The 17,677-nt window shown below is 42.6% G+C and overlaps 1 protein-coding gene across 8 annotated transcripts in view; it reads left to right on the top strand.

The window, feature by feature from the left end:
• Window positions 1–17,677, top strand: part of ZNF536 (zinc finger protein 536) — a 344,409-nt gene that overhangs the window by 227,173 nt on the left and 99,559 nt on the right. The window contains exon 9 of one of the 8 annotated variants that reach the window (XM_071440311.1): window positions 12,084–12,190. The exons of the other annotated variants lie outside the window; for them this stretch is intronic. Within the exon in view, the coding sequence (XP_071296412.1) occupies window positions 12,084–12,151 (68 nt within the window). The 3' untranslated portion in view covers window positions 12,152–12,190. The remainder of the gene's footprint in view (window positions 1–12,083; window positions 12,191–17,677) is intronic. 8 annotated transcript variants of the gene reach the window in all.

Raw genomic sequence — 17,677 nt, 5'->3', positions numbered from 1 at the left:
GGATTTTAGAAAGAACCTGCTTTTTAAACTAGAGTAGCAGCAATATAGACTATCTGTGCTAGTGGCATCGGAAGGGGATACTTACTGCTTTAGCATACTCAAAGGAGGAAAAAGTTTTAAAAAATATACAAAATATACATGGTAACTTGCAAACTTTTCAGTATTTTGATATACAAACCCATGAAAAACACTGGATGCTTTGCCAAGCAAACCTTGCTTTCTCTCTTTTTTTTTCCCCCTTTCTTTCTTTGGAGGTGTGTTCAGTTACCACAACATTAATGAAATCAAAGGCCAAGTGCATGGAATGTGTCTACCTGTGTTGAATAGATTTTACTTTTTCTTTCTTTTATTTTCCTTCCCTCCTTTTCTTTTTTTAATTCTAATTTTCTGGTTTGATTCAATGGCACACATGCAGTACTTGCCCTTGACCATTTTCACTATTCTAACTAGCAGTTGTGTAAATTGTGATTTGCCTGATTAAGAGTATGCCTCCAGGTAAATAAAATAACAACACTCCAAACAAATAAAATCACCTTTTACCCTTTCTAGTCTCTGATTTACAAAACTGCAATTTTACTTCCTCATATCACACACTTCATATTTACAAGAATTATAGTTAAATCTATTTGGAACAAATGAGATTGAGGATTTTTGGTTTTATTATTTAGCTCCTATTTTGTCAACATAGTGTTTGTTTGAAAGAGATTTTAGAGTGTAAATCCTTTGAAAACAGTATCACTTTAAAAAGCAGAGTCAGCAAAAGACACAAAAACTTCAGTAATGTTCATTTTATTTAGCCTTCAAATTAATCAGAAAACCCACTGTCAGAGCTGAATATACATAATAAAATGTATTCAAGTTAAAAAAAAAAAAAGAAAAAGAAAAGAAAATGTTATCAACAGTTTTAAAGCCTGACAATTTAAAATGAAACCCTCAATCTGCAAGCACTTGAAGAGTGGCTCCCCTGGTTAACCTAAGGTTAGGGGGAGCTTTGTCTGATTTTACTGGCAGTGTAGATGCTCAAAGCCCTTTCCAGGCTCCTCCCTGCTTTTCCATCTGTATTAGCTGATCTGATAAAAAAATTCTGATACCTGCACACAGATTTTATCTCACTTGTATCCTTAGAGCATTGTGACTTCACAATATTGTCATTATCTGCCCATATCTGTCATTAAACCAATATCTGCCCAAGTATCCATGTGGCCTTACTTGTAAACTTCTGTGTCTCAGTGCACTAAGAAGCAATTTAGATAGTTGGAAATATTTCCAGATTCTTCAAAATCAGCATTTACAGTATTGAAAAGAGTTGATAGTTGATTTAATTTACAGCAGGTAAAATCCTACTTGGATTTTTTTCCATTTGTGGAGTAAAATCAATTAACAAAAAAGAAAAAAAAATACAGCAGAGAAATTACTGTCTAAACAAAGAAGTTGAAAAAAATAGAAAACTAAGATTAGCTGCTTTGTGCAAAATATCTTTATACTTTTTCACAGGCACAAGATTTTTAAAACAACAACAGAAAAAAACTCCCTAATATTATTATTGAAATGAGGTCATGTTACTTCCATTAGTTTTTTGTTTCATCTTCCAATCAATTCAACAGACATTTTATGATAGCTTGAGTTTATATGATTTTAAAGACCATATCCCTTTCACAAGCTCTGCCCAGTGATAATGGATTTGACTTGAAGTATGAAGGAAAAAAAGAAACAACAGAAGCTTCTCTGTTCTACTTTTTAAGCCTTTTTTTAAATCAAAAATGCAGTAGGAGTCCTTCTGTCTCCCCCCTCCAAAAATAGCTTTTTAAAATTCTTTTCTGTCATTCTATTGGTGTTTGCAGAACATAAGTGTAGAGGTTGATGTATTTAAATACATTATTTTATTTTTCTCAAGAACTCACAGAAAAGTGGATGAGTATGAACCAGCCCCATGTCAGTAGCTCTTTTTTTTTTTTGATTGGCTTGGACACCACCCACTTGAAAGTAGTGGTTTTGGGGGAGTTTTCATTTTTTCAGTGACATTTTACACTGTGAAATCACACTCCATCTGTGCATGTTAGTGTGGGGAATCCCACCTGATGTTTCTGCACTTGCAGATTAGCAATCAGGAGCACCCTGTTCATTTATTAGCCTTCCTTCCTTTCCTCCTGCACGAAGCCCATGACCAAAGCCGTGGTTCTCTTTGTCTCTCCCACTGCCTGGGAGATCAGAAAACTTGAGACACACCTCCAGCATCTGATTTCAGGGCATAATTCTCATGTTCCTTTTGTGTGTGGGGAGACTCCATGCATTTGTGTTTCTTTTTACAGCCAGTGATGTGAGTGTTGTTGACATCTCAAGAGAAAACATTGATGCATTTGATAACAGTCCTTGCACACTCAGAGACCAAGGCATAGTGCTCTTTCTATGGTCAGAATACAGAGGAAATAAAATTGAAATAAAATATTTCAGCTTCAGTAAGCTGAGATTGCTTCTTTGGCTGGCCACGCTAATTGAGTTGAATTTCTGGCTGCCTAAAAACAAGCTGGGGTATTCAGCAATCCATGTGGATCGTTTTTAGATGGCAGATTTTACCCTAAGATAGTAGGTCAGTTTTTAAGCAAAAATCTTGGCACAAAAATAGTTTTGTTTCTAGAGGAGAATGCCTCCAACTCACATTGTTGTTTCAGAAAGTCACTGCACATGTGGAAGCAGCCCTCAGTTTCCCTGTCATGAAGAATGAGAGAGACTGATGATGTACACATAATTCATTTATGCTCCTATCATGCTTCAGGCTGCAGGGATGAAAGACACAATTAGGAAAGAACCATAATTACTGCATAATAAAGAAATTTTCATGTCAAAATGCTACTGAGAAAAAATCACGAATTTTTGTAATATTTCTCCTTATACAGCAGAATGAACAGAAAGAAAAAAAGAATGTAGATAATTTTAGAGTTACTCCTGAACTGTACTTGGTTTTGGAGTCTCAGGTGATTCTACCTAGGAGTGGATCTTGTTAATGTTGCTGGCACTCAGTTCCTAAGAAGAGGACAGGTCTTTCCTTGCTGATTGGCAGCAAGTAGCCCAGTGGGGAGGGGAGACCCAAGGTCCATGGCTTGGTAGCTGTCTTGAGCATCTATGTACTCTGCTTTCACAGCCCTTGCTGATTTGACAAGTTAAGCTTGGAGGTTCTAGATCTATTTTGTATTTAAGTTTTGAAAGATCTATTTTCCTTTCCATTTATGCTCTTCTCTTTTTCTGCTTATCTTCCCACACACACGTAGTTGCATCACCATAATGTTCTACCTTCTGTTCAAATACCTTAATTTACTTGTGATTTGTGCACAAGGCCCTTTATGACAAGACCCTCTCCCTTCTCTCTCTCCTCCCATTTAAATTTCTCTGCTTAGTGACCAAGATGGTAAAATTTCCCTGCTTGCATTTGCTACTTGGGAAGTACTGAGGCTTTCAAAGGAGAGCTGATGGGCTACAGAGCTACTGGCCAGATATAGTCCTGGGTGTTAGCTGGCTGCTTAATGGGTTAGTGCTATTGAATCCGCACTTAATGATGTCCAAAAGTATTAGTTCCATGTTGTCTCTAAATCTAATTTGCTTCCATTCATGCTTGCTTTCCTCTGCAATTAGTGCTGTTTTCTCCTGCACAGGCTCCACCCCATTATCACTTCTTTCACTGTATGAAAACAGGGCAGGGCCCCTCTGATACATGGCAGCAGCTTTGGAGTTCTGGTCCTGCAAAGGGCTGAGCATTTTCAGTTTCCTTTGCAGCAGAAAGCTTTCAGCATTGCACAGAATTATTAAAATGTTCAGCATTGTAACTTTCTGAAATACCTTCCAAATGTGGAACTGCAGCGCAGACAAGAGGGCTGGGCAAGGGGAAGATCAATTGTGGCAGATTATTACAGCTTTATTGTCACATAATTATAGTGCTCTACCCCAATGTTTAACTAGTGAATTTAGTTATTGTAAATTGCTTATTGCCACAGGTGTCAAAACCAAAAAGATCATAATGCTAACCCCGTCAGAACTACCACCAACACATGAAACACAGAAAAAGATTTTTAATTATTTGTGATGGCTTCACCTGAATCCTTATTGCAGAACTTTTAAATCACAAAATCCGTATTAAGAAGCAAAGGCCTGATATATTCAAGCTCTAGGACAGCTCTGAGGCAATGGAAGGTCATCCTACTGCAGCAAATTGTAGCACTGCCCATTTACAATATCATGTAATGCACTTAAGGAACGCTTTGTCCGGATCTGCAGTTGGAGGAGTAACCAGAATATTCTTTTCCTTCAAGGCAGAATGAAATGATATGAAAGTTTTACAGCAGGCTTTTCTTTACCCCATTATCGTGCTTTTGAAGAGGTTTCTTAGTTTCAGTTAGGAGGTCCAAGGCCAGCTTTTAGAGTACAAACTGTTCCTCTGAGCAGGAGATCAGCACCTCGGCCCCCGCCTGGGTTTCAGACACACTTCTGGATGTCACAGTGCCATTTGCATGGCAATATCAAACCAAACTCATATGGCTTGCTTCCTTTTTTTAATTAACTGGGAATGCCAGTGATCCAGTGAAGTTTGTGTTGCTGGATAAAAGGGCTGGTCTGTGAATAGCATTGTATTTGCCAAATGGTTCGCTAGTCATTTCAGTACAAACAAATGGATGGTGTCTGTAAGTCTGCAAACACTGTTGACATTTAGCCTTGTTTATGTTACTTTCCTTTTGCTGCATATTTTTGGCTAGAAGAGATACTGTCTGAATCAACATTGACTTCCTAAGCAGAAGCTAAGGGCCCAGTCTTGCATCCCTCATTCCTGATGAGTAGCACTACTTACATGACTAAGGATTGCAGAATCAGGTCCTATGTTTATTTGACTTTAAATTTCATTGTTATTTTCATGTAATTTAATTTGATTGTATTTTGTTGTATCAGAAATTGGTCAGGTGACAAGTTCAGTATCACCATTTTGTTTACTGTTGAAAACTTTTAGTTCTTACCATTCTTCATACTGTGGTGTGACATTCCCATTCCATTTATGTTTCTGGAAATTAACCCCTAAAATATCTGATACAGCTAAGTGCTGTGTACCTCCTATTCCCAGAGAGACTGGAGGCATTCAGTCCCTCCTAGCACCACATCTGAAAGGGGGATTGTGTTTGCAAAAGGAGGCCTTGGTATGTGCCTTGATTTCAGACATCAGTGGCCAGCCGCACCAAGGCAAATCCCTAGCACAGAAAGGCTTTTCTTTTCTTTGCAGAGACAAAATAATGATGTAAGCTTAGAGCTTTATGATTTTTGCTCTAAGTTTCATCTCCCAAACAATATATTCTTATTGTTTTTGTCATATCCAGGTCAAATTTAAATTATAATTTAGGATTAGGCAGAGGCATAGAGATGTTTCCAGGTCTTTCCAAAGTGAGACAATGCTCTGGTTTGTGTTTTGGTTGAGGAATATACATTCTTGTGTCTGAGGTATAGTATTTCCTATAACTACTCATAAACATGAGCAATTTAGACATTCTTGTAAGTCAAAACTAAGTGTACGATTAATACCTATTATGAGGCCAATTTTAAACAATTAATTTGACAGCAATTATAATTTTATGTTACAGGCTTTCAGGAATAAATAACCAAATTCATCTTTGTAATCTAAGGAACCTAGGATATCTTTATGCAGAGATGATCTTGTTATGCACAGTATTGCATATCTGGAATTTCTGAGTTTTGCTCCCACCTATCTAGATGCCTGTAGTGCCAGGGATAAATAATTACCTGAGGCTTATTAATTGTATCAGCAAAGAAAAAAATATATACCTTAAGTGTAAGCATTAATATATGTATACACAATACATCCACAATATATAACAAACCATCATAATAGTACAAAAATAGAGGTCCTGAATATGTTCTGTTATTTATGTGTTTGGCAAGCTTAGGGAATGGACTTTAGTATGAGTGAAAATTCTCTTAACATTTTTAAGGTTATTTATTGTCATTTCTATTTGAGTTTTTAATGGTCCTGTATTTTGTAATGCTTTAGCAGGAAAAAATACTGTAGTTATCTTTTTTCATATTCTTTAAGCAATATTTCTAGCTTAATATATTGTGCCAGGTTTTCCAATATTAACCAAGAAAGACAGTAAAATTCAATGAACAGCACTCTGACATCCACAATTTAAAACCTGTGATTGAAGTGAAATGTGTAAACTTCTAGTGGGTTATCATGTGCTTTGGAATAGAGTATTGTTGGAAGTAATTAGAAAATATATTAAGGTTTCCTGGTAATGAAGGTATGTAAGTTTTAATAATTGTTGCTTTCTGAATAAGTGTCAAACTATATCTTTAAATGTATATGGAGTTACAAGTTAGGTCACTTCTGAATGGAATGTAAAACAATACTAAAATGCTTCAATAACTTATCTCAGTGTTGCTAATAAAAAAAAAAGCTGTTAACCATTAGTGCAGTTTTGAGTCATTTTGTTTAATTCAAGAAAACTCTCTGAGAAACTGTTGTACCTTTTGGTAGACCAAAGACCACTCATGCAATCCACAGCTGTTTGATGCTTTGAGAGGAAAACTCTGCAAAGCTGCTTGTTGTCCTTGTGAATGATATTTATGAAAAAATCCCATCTTTTAAGGCATTAGAATGGTGCCATGTATGGTTAGGAAGGTATATAAGGGGGGGGCAGTATGCTTGTTTCCTCTGTCACAGAAAATACCTTGGGAATGTGGGAGCTGTTTCTCCTCTGTCACTATTAAAATCCAGTAGAAATTTTTGTGGAAGGCACTGGGTTGAAAATGAGCAGTGTGGGTGGATTAAGTGTGTAAATATCAGTGCTGGGGTGAGTCAAATACAGGGTTCTAGTGCTGCAGCTGGAAATGCAGACTTAGTGAGTGATGGGTGTGCAAGGCCTGTCCCAGTGGACAAATACAAGGAGCATACAGAAAGAGTGAGTGATCTTTCTTGGGTAATCCTGCCCAGCCTTACTGAAGTCACAGCTCCAATCCTGCAAATGACCCTGAACGCTCCTTTGGTTTCCCATGGGTGAGCATCCTGAGAATAGCCTCCCTCCCCAGGCCCACGTAGGATTCTCCTGAGGTAAAGCAAGCTTAGGAGAAGCAGCAGCCAGCCTTGCCAGTGCCAGTAGCACCACCCAGGTCCATGGTAAGTGTTTCCAGGATGGGGTCCCTGGCAGGTGGCCCGCTGTCCGGAGCACCGCTGAGCAGGCAGTGGGAGCTAAAGGAAAACATGGCTGGGGCTCCCGGTGTCACGTCTTCATTAATGCTCCCCCTTCTGAATAGCATATTGGTACTTTTTATTTATTCCACCAAAACACCATGAGTCAGGACCTGACATTTTAGTGTTCTGTGTCATACTGAGAAAAATCTGTGGTTCAGCAGTAAGACAATTATATTATTTTGGAAGGGCTAGAAATAATACAGCATTTGTGAGACAACTGTAACATTTATCCAGACTCAGTGTGACATTGTTCTTCCTTTTATTTGGAGAGCACTTCCAAAAAAGTATCAACTAGGAGCACAGAAAAAAAAATACAAGAAAAAGTGGCAATTATGAATCCATTTAACCCCCATTGGGTATAATTTCATTTTGTGTAGTACCGTTGGCTATTCCATGCCTAAACTTCTATGCAGTGAGCTGTGAATATAGTCCTTATTGTCCTGTGGGCAATATGACTAAGGAAAAAATATCTCTGTATTACAATGGAGCATTTGTCTGAATGGCATAACCTAAGGTCCATAACATCAAATCTAAAGTTGTAATTATACAGCTGCAGTCACACCACTCAAGTGAAGGCTGTGTCAGCACTTGCATTATATAAGGAATCCTGTTTTCAAGGGTTGATGAGTCATATGCAAAAAACATTTATCACTAAACAATTGTTCTGATTGTTCTGAAGCAACATCTAGGTATGGGCCTTTCCCCAGTAGGACATGGTCATATCTTCTGCAGTATGCCATGGCATACTTTGTTAATGAGTGTATCTTTTTTGAGCTTGAAAATTGCCTAGAAAGTTTGCGGGTTTATGCAGTCTGATTATTGCAAAAACATAAAGTGGGAAAAAAACCTAGGGTGGCCAAGGTCTCCAGTAACAAGGATTGTAACAGGTGAAACGTGTCTTTCTCAGAAATTATAAAATTTCAGGGAATTTGTTTCCCAGTTTGTCATCCATGATTTTGCCTCAAATTCTTGGACCTGAACACTCCCTTAGAAGACCCGGTCACAGTTTTTGTTTTTGAGCTGCCTTGAAATCGAGCCTCTCAAGCTCACAGTAACTGTTATTGCCATTTGAAGCAGCTGCTCATTTGCTGGAGAGGAGCAGGCAGGAAAGAGGTTTATTTACAACAGCACCACAGAGGTGAACCAGGAGCACTCAGCACCCCTCCCACATCAATGACAAAGGATTACACTTAGGATTGAGACCAAATACTGGGATTGAGACCAAATACTGGAAACCACAGCAATTTTCCTACTACATGAAATTTCTAGATAGGTACAGTGGGTGTGAGTGATTTCAGCTAAGAGAGGCTCCTGCCCAGAGCAGTGCCATTTACAAGCAGGTGTCCCTGAAGCCACCCCCACGTCAGGCATTGCACCCAGGCTGCCTTGCCTGCCCCATTGTCCACAGGGCGAGACGAGGGCCAGCCAGTTCCTTTAAGCCAATCTCCTCTGATCCGGGGCGTCTGTAGCGCCCTTCCCTGCATAGAACAGCCATTGTTCAGCTGCAGAGCAACAGTGGGGTAGAAAATAGCATGCCATGCTGGGGATCAGAGAGGGAATTGTTCCTTAATTATCTCTTACTGAAGGAAAAACCCAAGGCATATCCCGATATGTGGCATGACTCTGTCAGAACACAAGTCTTTTAAAAACGATTTGGGGAGGGGGGGATCCAATTCAGAAGCTGGCCATCCTCACTTCTCCTGCAGGTCTACCTGTGATTCACTCACTGACCATGGAAAGAAATAAGTTTTCTGATTTGGATTCTACATTACGAAATGGAAAATAATAGTACTTATCTCCCTAGTAGGAGTGCTGTGAGGATAAATGAATTAATTAATGTTTGTAAAGCACTTTGAAGATGAAGAACATTATATAAGTCCTCAGTGTACAAAAGCTTCCTTCTCTGACATAACTACAGTAAGCTATAAAAATTTCCTGCTGAAAATAAACACATGTTGCAAATAAGGGTTGGGTGTGTACATGGCTGTGGTGCCGCAGCAGTGTGGATGAGCCTGACTTCCCAAGCAGCCCAAGAACCCATCACCAAAACCTCTCTTACCCCTGCCCGTGGTACTCAGGGCTCTCTGCAGCAGCTGTGGCATGCTTTGACTATAATATCTTTTCACCAAATCCATGAATTTTTACCTCAGGCCTCTTTGGGCTGAGCTGGCAGGTTTTGGTCTCACCACATCAGGCCAGCCCCAGCCCCGTGTGCCACCAGCACAGGCGATGGCTCAGCAGTGTCTGCAGGGCTCTCCCTCCCCACTGCTGCTGCAGCTCCCCTGTGTGAGCAGCTCCCTGGTCAGGACTGAGGTCCTGCCACACTGTCTGCCACAGTTTGTCCCTCTGTTCAGGGCAGTGTGACTGGTCCCCATGGTGCTCAGAAGATCCTAGTCTTATGGCTGAATTGGCTCTTGTGTGGTTTTTTATTGAATGTCAGTGATTGCAGTTCACAACTTGGAAGTTAAAATTTTTCTTGCCTGTTATTCAATGTCCCCATCCTGTGTTAGTCCTTGCTCCTTTTTTTTTTTTTTTTCAAATTCAAGCCAGGAACTGTGTTTGACCCCAAAATTCTCATATGAATAACAAGGCAAATTAAGAGGATGCAGGGAAGAAAAACCAACACTTCAGCCATATAGAAATGGGACATTTGTCAAGAGAGACATATAAGAAAAGGTTTGTGCATTGAGATGAATAGGTTAAAGATGAAATTCAGGATTTCTTTGGGGCTCTCCTCAATTCACAGCTGCCACACAGATCAATTTCAGAACCTCAGAAAAAGGCCACCTTAGCCCTGATTGTGTCTCATTTCAATTTTCCCTTTGTACACCTAACCCTGTTCCAGTCTGCGTGCTTGGTTCTCCTTTAAATCCTTTCAGATTCTGCTTGTTAACCTGTTGCTGGCTCAGCCTGCCAGCTGGAGTGCAGAGCAGAGCAGTGTACTGCTCCTGGGGGCTGCAGAAACCCGCCCCATTCCCCCACTGCTGGCAGCTGAGGGCTCTGCTCTCCCTGCTGGGAGTTTGAAGATGGTGACAGCTTTTACCCAGCAAAGTTTGCTGCCATGCCATGTTCATCCAGATGCCAAACACACCGAGACACATCACCCACACAACCAGACGTCCCCAAATCCTGGCCAGCACCAAGGAGCACCCAGTGGTGCCGCTGAGTTTTCCATCCCGCAACAGCAGAACTGTTTAATAACGGGAGGGCTTGTGGGTGTATTCACTAATCATTATATAACTGTACATTGGGGTGAAAAAGAAGAAAACAAACCAGAAAAGCTTTCCCAAAGGATAGAGGTGGGAATCCCATTAACATGACGGCTCCCTCTTTAGTTGCCAAAATGATTGACAGCAGGATAAGGTCAGAAGATGAAAACCAAGCCATGGGGGACAGAGCAGGGAGAGGAGGGGGCCAATCAGTTGAATAAAAAACTGAGTGTCAGTGCTGGGGAAGGAGAAAACCGACACTCCCACTAGAAAAATCCTCACCCTCTGCTCCCCTACTGTTTGTTTGGGGAAAATGCTGCAGCTTAATCAGAATTATTTACAAGATAATGGTCCATTGTTTGTAGTAAGACAGATGCTGTCTGTGGGAATTTGGTGGTTTATGCTCTATGCATTACAGTGCCATTGCTGTGTGCAGATGGGATCACAGTGGTATTGTTGTTATCCACTTTTTGGAAATTTGGAGGATCCTTACTGTGAAAGGAGGATCCTTAAAGAGAAAAAAGAAAGAGTTTTCTCAGGCCCAGAGCTGGGATTTCTCTTAAGGTAGAACTGTGTGTGGGAGAAGGAGATGAAGCAGAAGCACTTAGTTTAAGACTTGCAGCATGAGGGGTCCCTGGGCTGACTGTACTTGGTGGTGGCAGACATCAATTCAAGAGATGGATGGAGGGAGGGATGGATCCTGTGTGTGCTTCCATAGGTGAGGAAATACATCCTGGGAGATGCGCCTGCTCCCTCCTTTGCAGGGGGCTGGCAGAATCACTTGCTTAGAAGGTGGTGTGAGAGTTACACAAACCTGACTGTGTGGAAGTCAGGCTGGCCTGGTCAGTGATCATCCTCTGGCTGTGTGACTGCAACCATGGTGTTCCCTGCTTCCCCCCATGCTGCAAGCTAAACACTGAGCGCCTCTGTTCACCAGAAAACTTCACCCTGATGATCTACGGGTGAGGCTGTGCGAAAGGAAAGCTAAATTTCTGCTGGATTCACATGGGAAACAAAAGCCCCAAACTCCTAAAGAGAGAAGTCCATATTTATTTAGATGATCAAATGCACGATTTTATTTTTCTTTTACATTTTCCAGCAGAAAATCTGTTTCCATAAGCATCCCCTTCTGGCCCAAGTAGAAAGTTCAGTGTGGAGGCCTAGAGGCCTGGTTCAGTGTGGAGGCCCCTGGCAAAGAGGGCAGGCCTGCGATGTGCAGGTGGGTGACCCTCTGCCATCAGCTGCTGCACACAGGAAGAGCAGGGAGCTCAGGTGAGCTCCATGGACATGGCTGCTCAGTCAGCATTTCCATGTCCCCAGCTGTCTGGGTCTGTTCCAGCAAGGCGTGGGGACAGCAGCACCCACAGCCCTCCCCATGACGCTGGGACAGGGACAAGGCCCACGCCTTGCAGAGCTCTGCTCTCCCAGCAAACCCTGCCATGCCTTTGCTGCCTGGCCCACAAAGCCCGGGGGATGAGAAGATCCTCCTCAGGTCCCTGCACCTTGGAGCCAGGTGCAGGATGAGGGGGTGGAGGGTGCCTGGGCAGGGGTGGGGGGGATGTGTGTGTGTGCCTGAGCTTCCTCTCTCAAAAATCTGCTTTTAGTGTGCAATAGCTCACATATTACCTCGGCAGAGATCCGTGTGCACCAAAGGCAACCAAGAGACGACAAATCACCAGAAGGGCTCCAGAGGGGATTTTGAGCATCCACGTCTGGTATCCCAAGATCCATTAGCTTGCAGGTAAAATGGAAAACTATGACCATCTCTTTTGTATGCAAAATAATTAAGCTTGCCTTTCCATCACTGCAAAATACCTGAGTTTCCCTGGAGAAAGCAGAGGGCCTGAGAATGGGGAATGAGACAGGGAAGGGCATAGAATGGCTGATTCACAGTTTTTGGGGTCTGTGCAGCTGGAAATGGGTTTCCAACATTAGCATGTTCCCCTTTGGATGGGCTTTTCCTGAAATGGATGGTGGGAGATGGTAAGTCCTGAGTCCTCCTTCCCTCTGGGCTCAGCGGGCAGCGAGGGATGGAGCTGATAGCATCAGATCAGGAGTGGAAACCACTTTGCCCAAGAAAAGGGATCTCCTCTGACTTTTGTGAAACAGAGTTTTCCAAGAATACCCTTGAAGGGTTAGATTGGCATGGGAGATTGCAATTCCTGAGTGATTGCAATTTTTCCTAAGTATTTCCAGTGAGATCTGTTCTGGAAGCTCTAAGTATTTTTTTCTCCAAGTCAGCATTTATTTGCAGAATCCTAATTTTGTATTTCCTGACATTTAAACTTTTCAGCCTAATGTTCTAATAAGGATTCTGTCTGTCCATCTAAATAAAGCTTCGTTCTAATGAGGATACCATCCATCTCCTGAGATGGAGCCATAACGACTTCCAGCCTCAGTGTAATTTTAGCTAGGCTCCCTTCCCCACCCTCTTCTCCCCACAGATCTTTGTTTGGGGTGAAAATTATCTGTTTTGGGTTGAAGTTGTGCAAATTTCATTTTGGGTCAAGTGACTGTGCTATTGTGTGAGCCTCTGCTTTCTCTCTGAAAAGGGGGATTTTGCTCACTCCCCGTTGTATGTTCAGTGCCTGCTTATTTGCAATTTCTGTTCATAAGACTGTGGGTTTTCATGCCAACGATTTTCTGTTTGAGTTGTTGGAGTAGGGAGGTTGTGGGAGCATGCCAGTGTCAAAGGTTGTCACTTGAATGATAATTAATAACATTATCAGACTGATTATGTGTTTAGATGTCCAGAATCAGGAGTGAATTGAACTTGTTAAATTTAATTCCTACCTCCGAATGACTGGGATATTGGCGTGCTCACCAGTCTTGCGTTTGCATAAAGGACAAAACTGGGAATTTGAAAGGGCAATGACTCATGAGAATTGCTGAAATTCTGGGCTTTTGGAGCTTGCAGGGCTTCTCCTACAGCACCATGGTTGTGAGAGTGTTTGCTAGGTAGGAGCAGGCAGAGTGGGTACAGGGTGGTGTTCACAGACCCTGGTTTCACTCTGCCAGTAGTTGACTGAAACATCAAGTCATTTGAGATTGGAGATTATGTCTTTTAAGGTCCAGAAGAGCCATTTCACGTGCAACTGATTACCTCTGTCAGAGGCAGGAGAGCCAGGTCCCACCTCGGTGGGTGGGATCTGAACTCATGCTTTCAGAGGTCAATAACAGGGTTTTTAGACCTTTGTGCTTCTCAGTCCCTTATAGCCAGACCTTTTCTGTTAAAACTGTTTAAATTGCAAACCACTAATAAAAGGATCATATGTGTTTCCCACTGAACAGGTTCTTTAAGGCTATTATGATAATTAAAAACATATGGTGCCTATGCAAGTCAGAGGGAAACCACAGATGTACAAATTAGGTATTATATAAGGTTTTTCTTTCTTGCCCTTTCAAAAACGACAAGTCAAAGAAGTATAAGGAGATAAAGATGATATTTTTCTGGAGATGGTAGGTAGGCATTTTGGATTTTTAATAATGAAATATGTAAACCGCCTTTCTTATAAATAATCAGAGAATACTTTTCTAATAAGCAGGAAGAACAAAACATAGTCACATATGACTGCAGTATTTATGGAAGGAATAAGGAAACACTTTGTTTCATACAAGTTATTGGAGACCAAGAAACCTTTTGCATTTTTTATGATGTTTCCCTGCACAGACATGGAGGATTATATTTATTAAATATTGAATTATATTGAAATTGGATTGATGCAGCCAAAGAAGGACATTTCTTTGTATTCCATTTTTTCTCCTTTTAAAAAAGGGAAATGTACTCATATTGATTGCAGTACAAGTAGTCATTTGTTTTAATTTAAAAATATAGGATTGATTTTGAGAAGGTGATAAATACTGCTAATAAAAAAATTCAAAATGGGGATTTATAATGATTCTCTGTTAAGTCAATGGTTTAGAGGGGCTAACTCATAATAAAAGTAGAGACGTGCTGAAATATCCATAGCTAATGGATTATTTGCCATTTGCTAGTGCTGCAAACTTTCCTTGGTTTGCTGGGTCCTGCTACAAAAAGTAAAATTTATATCATCTAATGCTCCTCGCTCCTTGCTTTGTCTTTCTCGTGCTAAAAATGGGCAGCTGAGAGTCTAGCAGGCAGCTGTGGGGCCCGCTCCCTGTGCAGATGGGCTCAGGTATTGCAGAGAGGGGACAGGGCCAGGTGTGTCTGCACCATGGGGTTTGGGTATCCCAGAGAGGGGACAGAGCCAGGTGTGGCTGTAGCCATGGGGTTTGGGTGTCCCAGAGAGGGGCCAGAGTCAGGTGTGGCTACAGCCATGGGGCTCAGGTATTGCAGAGAGGGGCCAGAGCCAGGTGTGGCTGCACCATGGGGTTTGGGTGTCCCAGAGAGGGGCCAGAGCCAGGTGTGGCTGCACCATGGGGTTTGGGTGTCCCAGAGAGGGGCCAGAGCCAGGTGTGGCTGCACCATGGGGTTTGGGTATTGCAGAGAGGGGCCAGAGCCAGGTGTGGCTGCACCATGGGGTTTGGGTGTCCCAGAGAGGGGCCAGAGCCAGGTGTGGCTGCACCATGGGGTTTTGGTGTCCCAGAGAGGGGCCAGAGTCCCCCAGGTGTGGCTGCAGCCATGGGGCTCGGCTTTGCCCTGCACGTTCCCCTGGGCCCCGCAGCGCTCCCGCCTTGCGGCACCGGGACGGGCACCGGGAGCCCCGTGGCTCGTGTCTGTAGCCCTGAGTTCTCTGTACCCGCAGCACCAGCACCTGCCTGGCACCTTGCCGTGCGTCCGGCCACAGAGACCCTGCTCTGGCCCCTTTGTCGCCTCCGTGTCCCTGCGAGGATCGGGCCGCAGCCAGCCCGCTGCTGTGGTGGGGCACAGAGAGCATCCCACGGCACAGAGCACAGCCAGCCCGGGGATATGGAGCCCCCTTCTTGCGGCTCCCAGGGCGTGGCACGGAGAGCACCCCCTGCCCAGGGTTGCGCTTGTCTCTGGCCGGGAGGGGAGCGCTCTCCGCCCGGCAGCCCCGAGAGCCAGCCCGGCTGGGCACTGCAGAGGGGACACCTCGTGTCCCCCAGCACTGACACCCCGGGCAGGCTCCCTGCATCTGCAGCCAGCATCTCACCCCCATCTGCAGCTGAGCCTTTGCAGACCCCTTGCTCTGTTCACCGATGCTTTGTTCTGTCACTTAGCAAAAAGTAGGCATTTTTTTCCCATTTTTTTCCATTCTTTTTTTCTTCCCAAATAAACTTTTAGAAGAGCAAAACCACAAATCTGGGGAAATAAGAGCAGGAGAAGCCTGATGCTAACACTTCAGGTTTGCAGGAGTGGTGGCTGAGCAGGCATTTCTGAACAGAGTCTTTTCTTTTCTTGAGTGAGTGATAGCAAACTCAGTGTTATTTCGCATGTAGGTATTACCATTTTAACTTTTACTGAGGTAAAATAACACCTTGTCACTCAGTGCAAATACCAATCACAAAATGAATTAATTGTAATAACTGTTGTCAACAGAACAAAAGACTTGTTGCTTTCCTAAGCAGATTTCAGTGCCACTGATAACTATATACAGAGGTTCCCTTTGGGCTTATTCAGTGCATGTAGTCAGAACATAATTTCATCTGTCTTTCTCTGTACTTTGTTGTAAAAGTCTCAGAAACTGAGTTAAAAACCTGTATTTTTTTTTTACATATCGCTAAGCATACATTTTTCAATCCTTATGATTTTTTTTTCTCACAGAATCCCTAAACATTTTTACTAGTTAATTAACACTTCTTTTGTGGCTAATTTATTAAAGAATTAACATGTTTATAACAGTCTGAAGAATCTGTTGGTTCACCTTATGGTGTGATGGACAGTTATGCTTAGAGAAAATATGGGCAGCTGTTTTGCTACACAAAATAAATTTTTGCTAACGTTACTTCTTCAGCCAGTCATCTTTATCCAAGACGAACACTGCTATCCCAATAGATGGGGGAAGTTTCCTTTGAAAATGGGGGAAGAGAGAAAAAATTTGCCAAGAAAAGCAGAATTCTTTATACTTGTGCTAACCACAAATTTATTCAAGCAAAGTTTGGGATGGGGGGGTGGGGGAAACTAATTAACTAGTTTCACAAAGGAGCCCCAGTACAGCAGGAATTAGTGCCAATATGCTATACTCATTTTACATGGCTATGTAGCTTAATAATCAAAAACACTGTGGCATATCCTCTACATTATACTGCAAATGTTATGTATTTTCTTAAAGAAACATACATTAATATTGCAGCCTGGGATAGTCAGACATCACTGACTGACATGGAACAGTCAGGCTGCCAATGGAACAGACACTCATTAGGAACTGACCCACACAGCAGTTAGAGATCCATTTTGCATCTTTATTTAACAGAATGCGTATTTTAGATTGCTTCCCCCCTCTTCCTTTTCAAAATATACCAACAGGCTTCAATGCTCCCGGCCCTCCTTGGGAGCAGGATCACAAACTGATATGAAATACATGGAAAAGTAATTATCCCTGTATCTTCCCCCAGAAATAAGCTGGAAATCAGGAAAATGCCCCACATAAAATTCTGTTTGGGTGAGGCTGCCTGGTGTGAAGAGTGGGAGGCTAAAGGAGCACCAGTGGAGCAGCTGAACATTGTTAGCCAGGGATTGAGTCCAGCTGCTCTCCCTTGGTTAAATAGGGTGCACCTGTCTGCTGTAGCCCCTTTCTGCAGGAGAGCAAGAAGAACCCTGGAACCACAGTAAGACCTTGCTGAAATTTTTTTCCTTTCTAAACATGTTTGGGGTGGAGGGCCAGGAGCCTTGTGCAGCCCCTGTCTGGGCTTTGCAGTGGGTAATGTCAGTGCCATGCAGCCTCGATGTGGTGAATTTCAGACGTTTCCCCTCCAACCCCCTGCTGTCAATAACATTTGGTTTGTCTTTCTTGTTGGCAAATGCTGTGTCTTCAGCCACCAGTCGGTCAAATGTTCCTGCTTCTGCAGGGAACTTGTTTTTTTGCGTGGGCAGCTTGGCTCTGCAGCTGCAGTAGAGCATCTGTCTGCCTCTATGGGCTCGTGGGGCTGGGGAAGGACCCTCTGGCTCACTGCTCTGCAGGGCTGACACATGACTCAGTGTAAGCTGCAGCACGTTTGTTCTCACAGCCTTCTCTCCTTTTCATTGTTTAATGTAAACAGTTTTGAATGTGCCTGAGTGATTTTTGTCTCGTGTACTTCCCATGGCAGACGGGACATCCCTGATGATTGTGCTGGAGCGTGAGTG

The sequence above is a fragment of the Agelaius tricolor genome, unplaced genomic scaffold (assembly GCF_023055355.1).
Source record: "Agelaius tricolor isolate 1412-34295 unplaced genomic scaffold, bAgeTri1.0.p SCAF_15, whole genome shotgun sequence".
NCBI lineage: Eukaryota > Metazoa > Chordata > Aves > Passeriformes > Icteridae > Agelaius > Agelaius tricolor.
The sequence above is the reverse complement of the archived record's forward strand: the minus strand, read 5'-3'. Positions and strand labels throughout refer to the sequence as shown.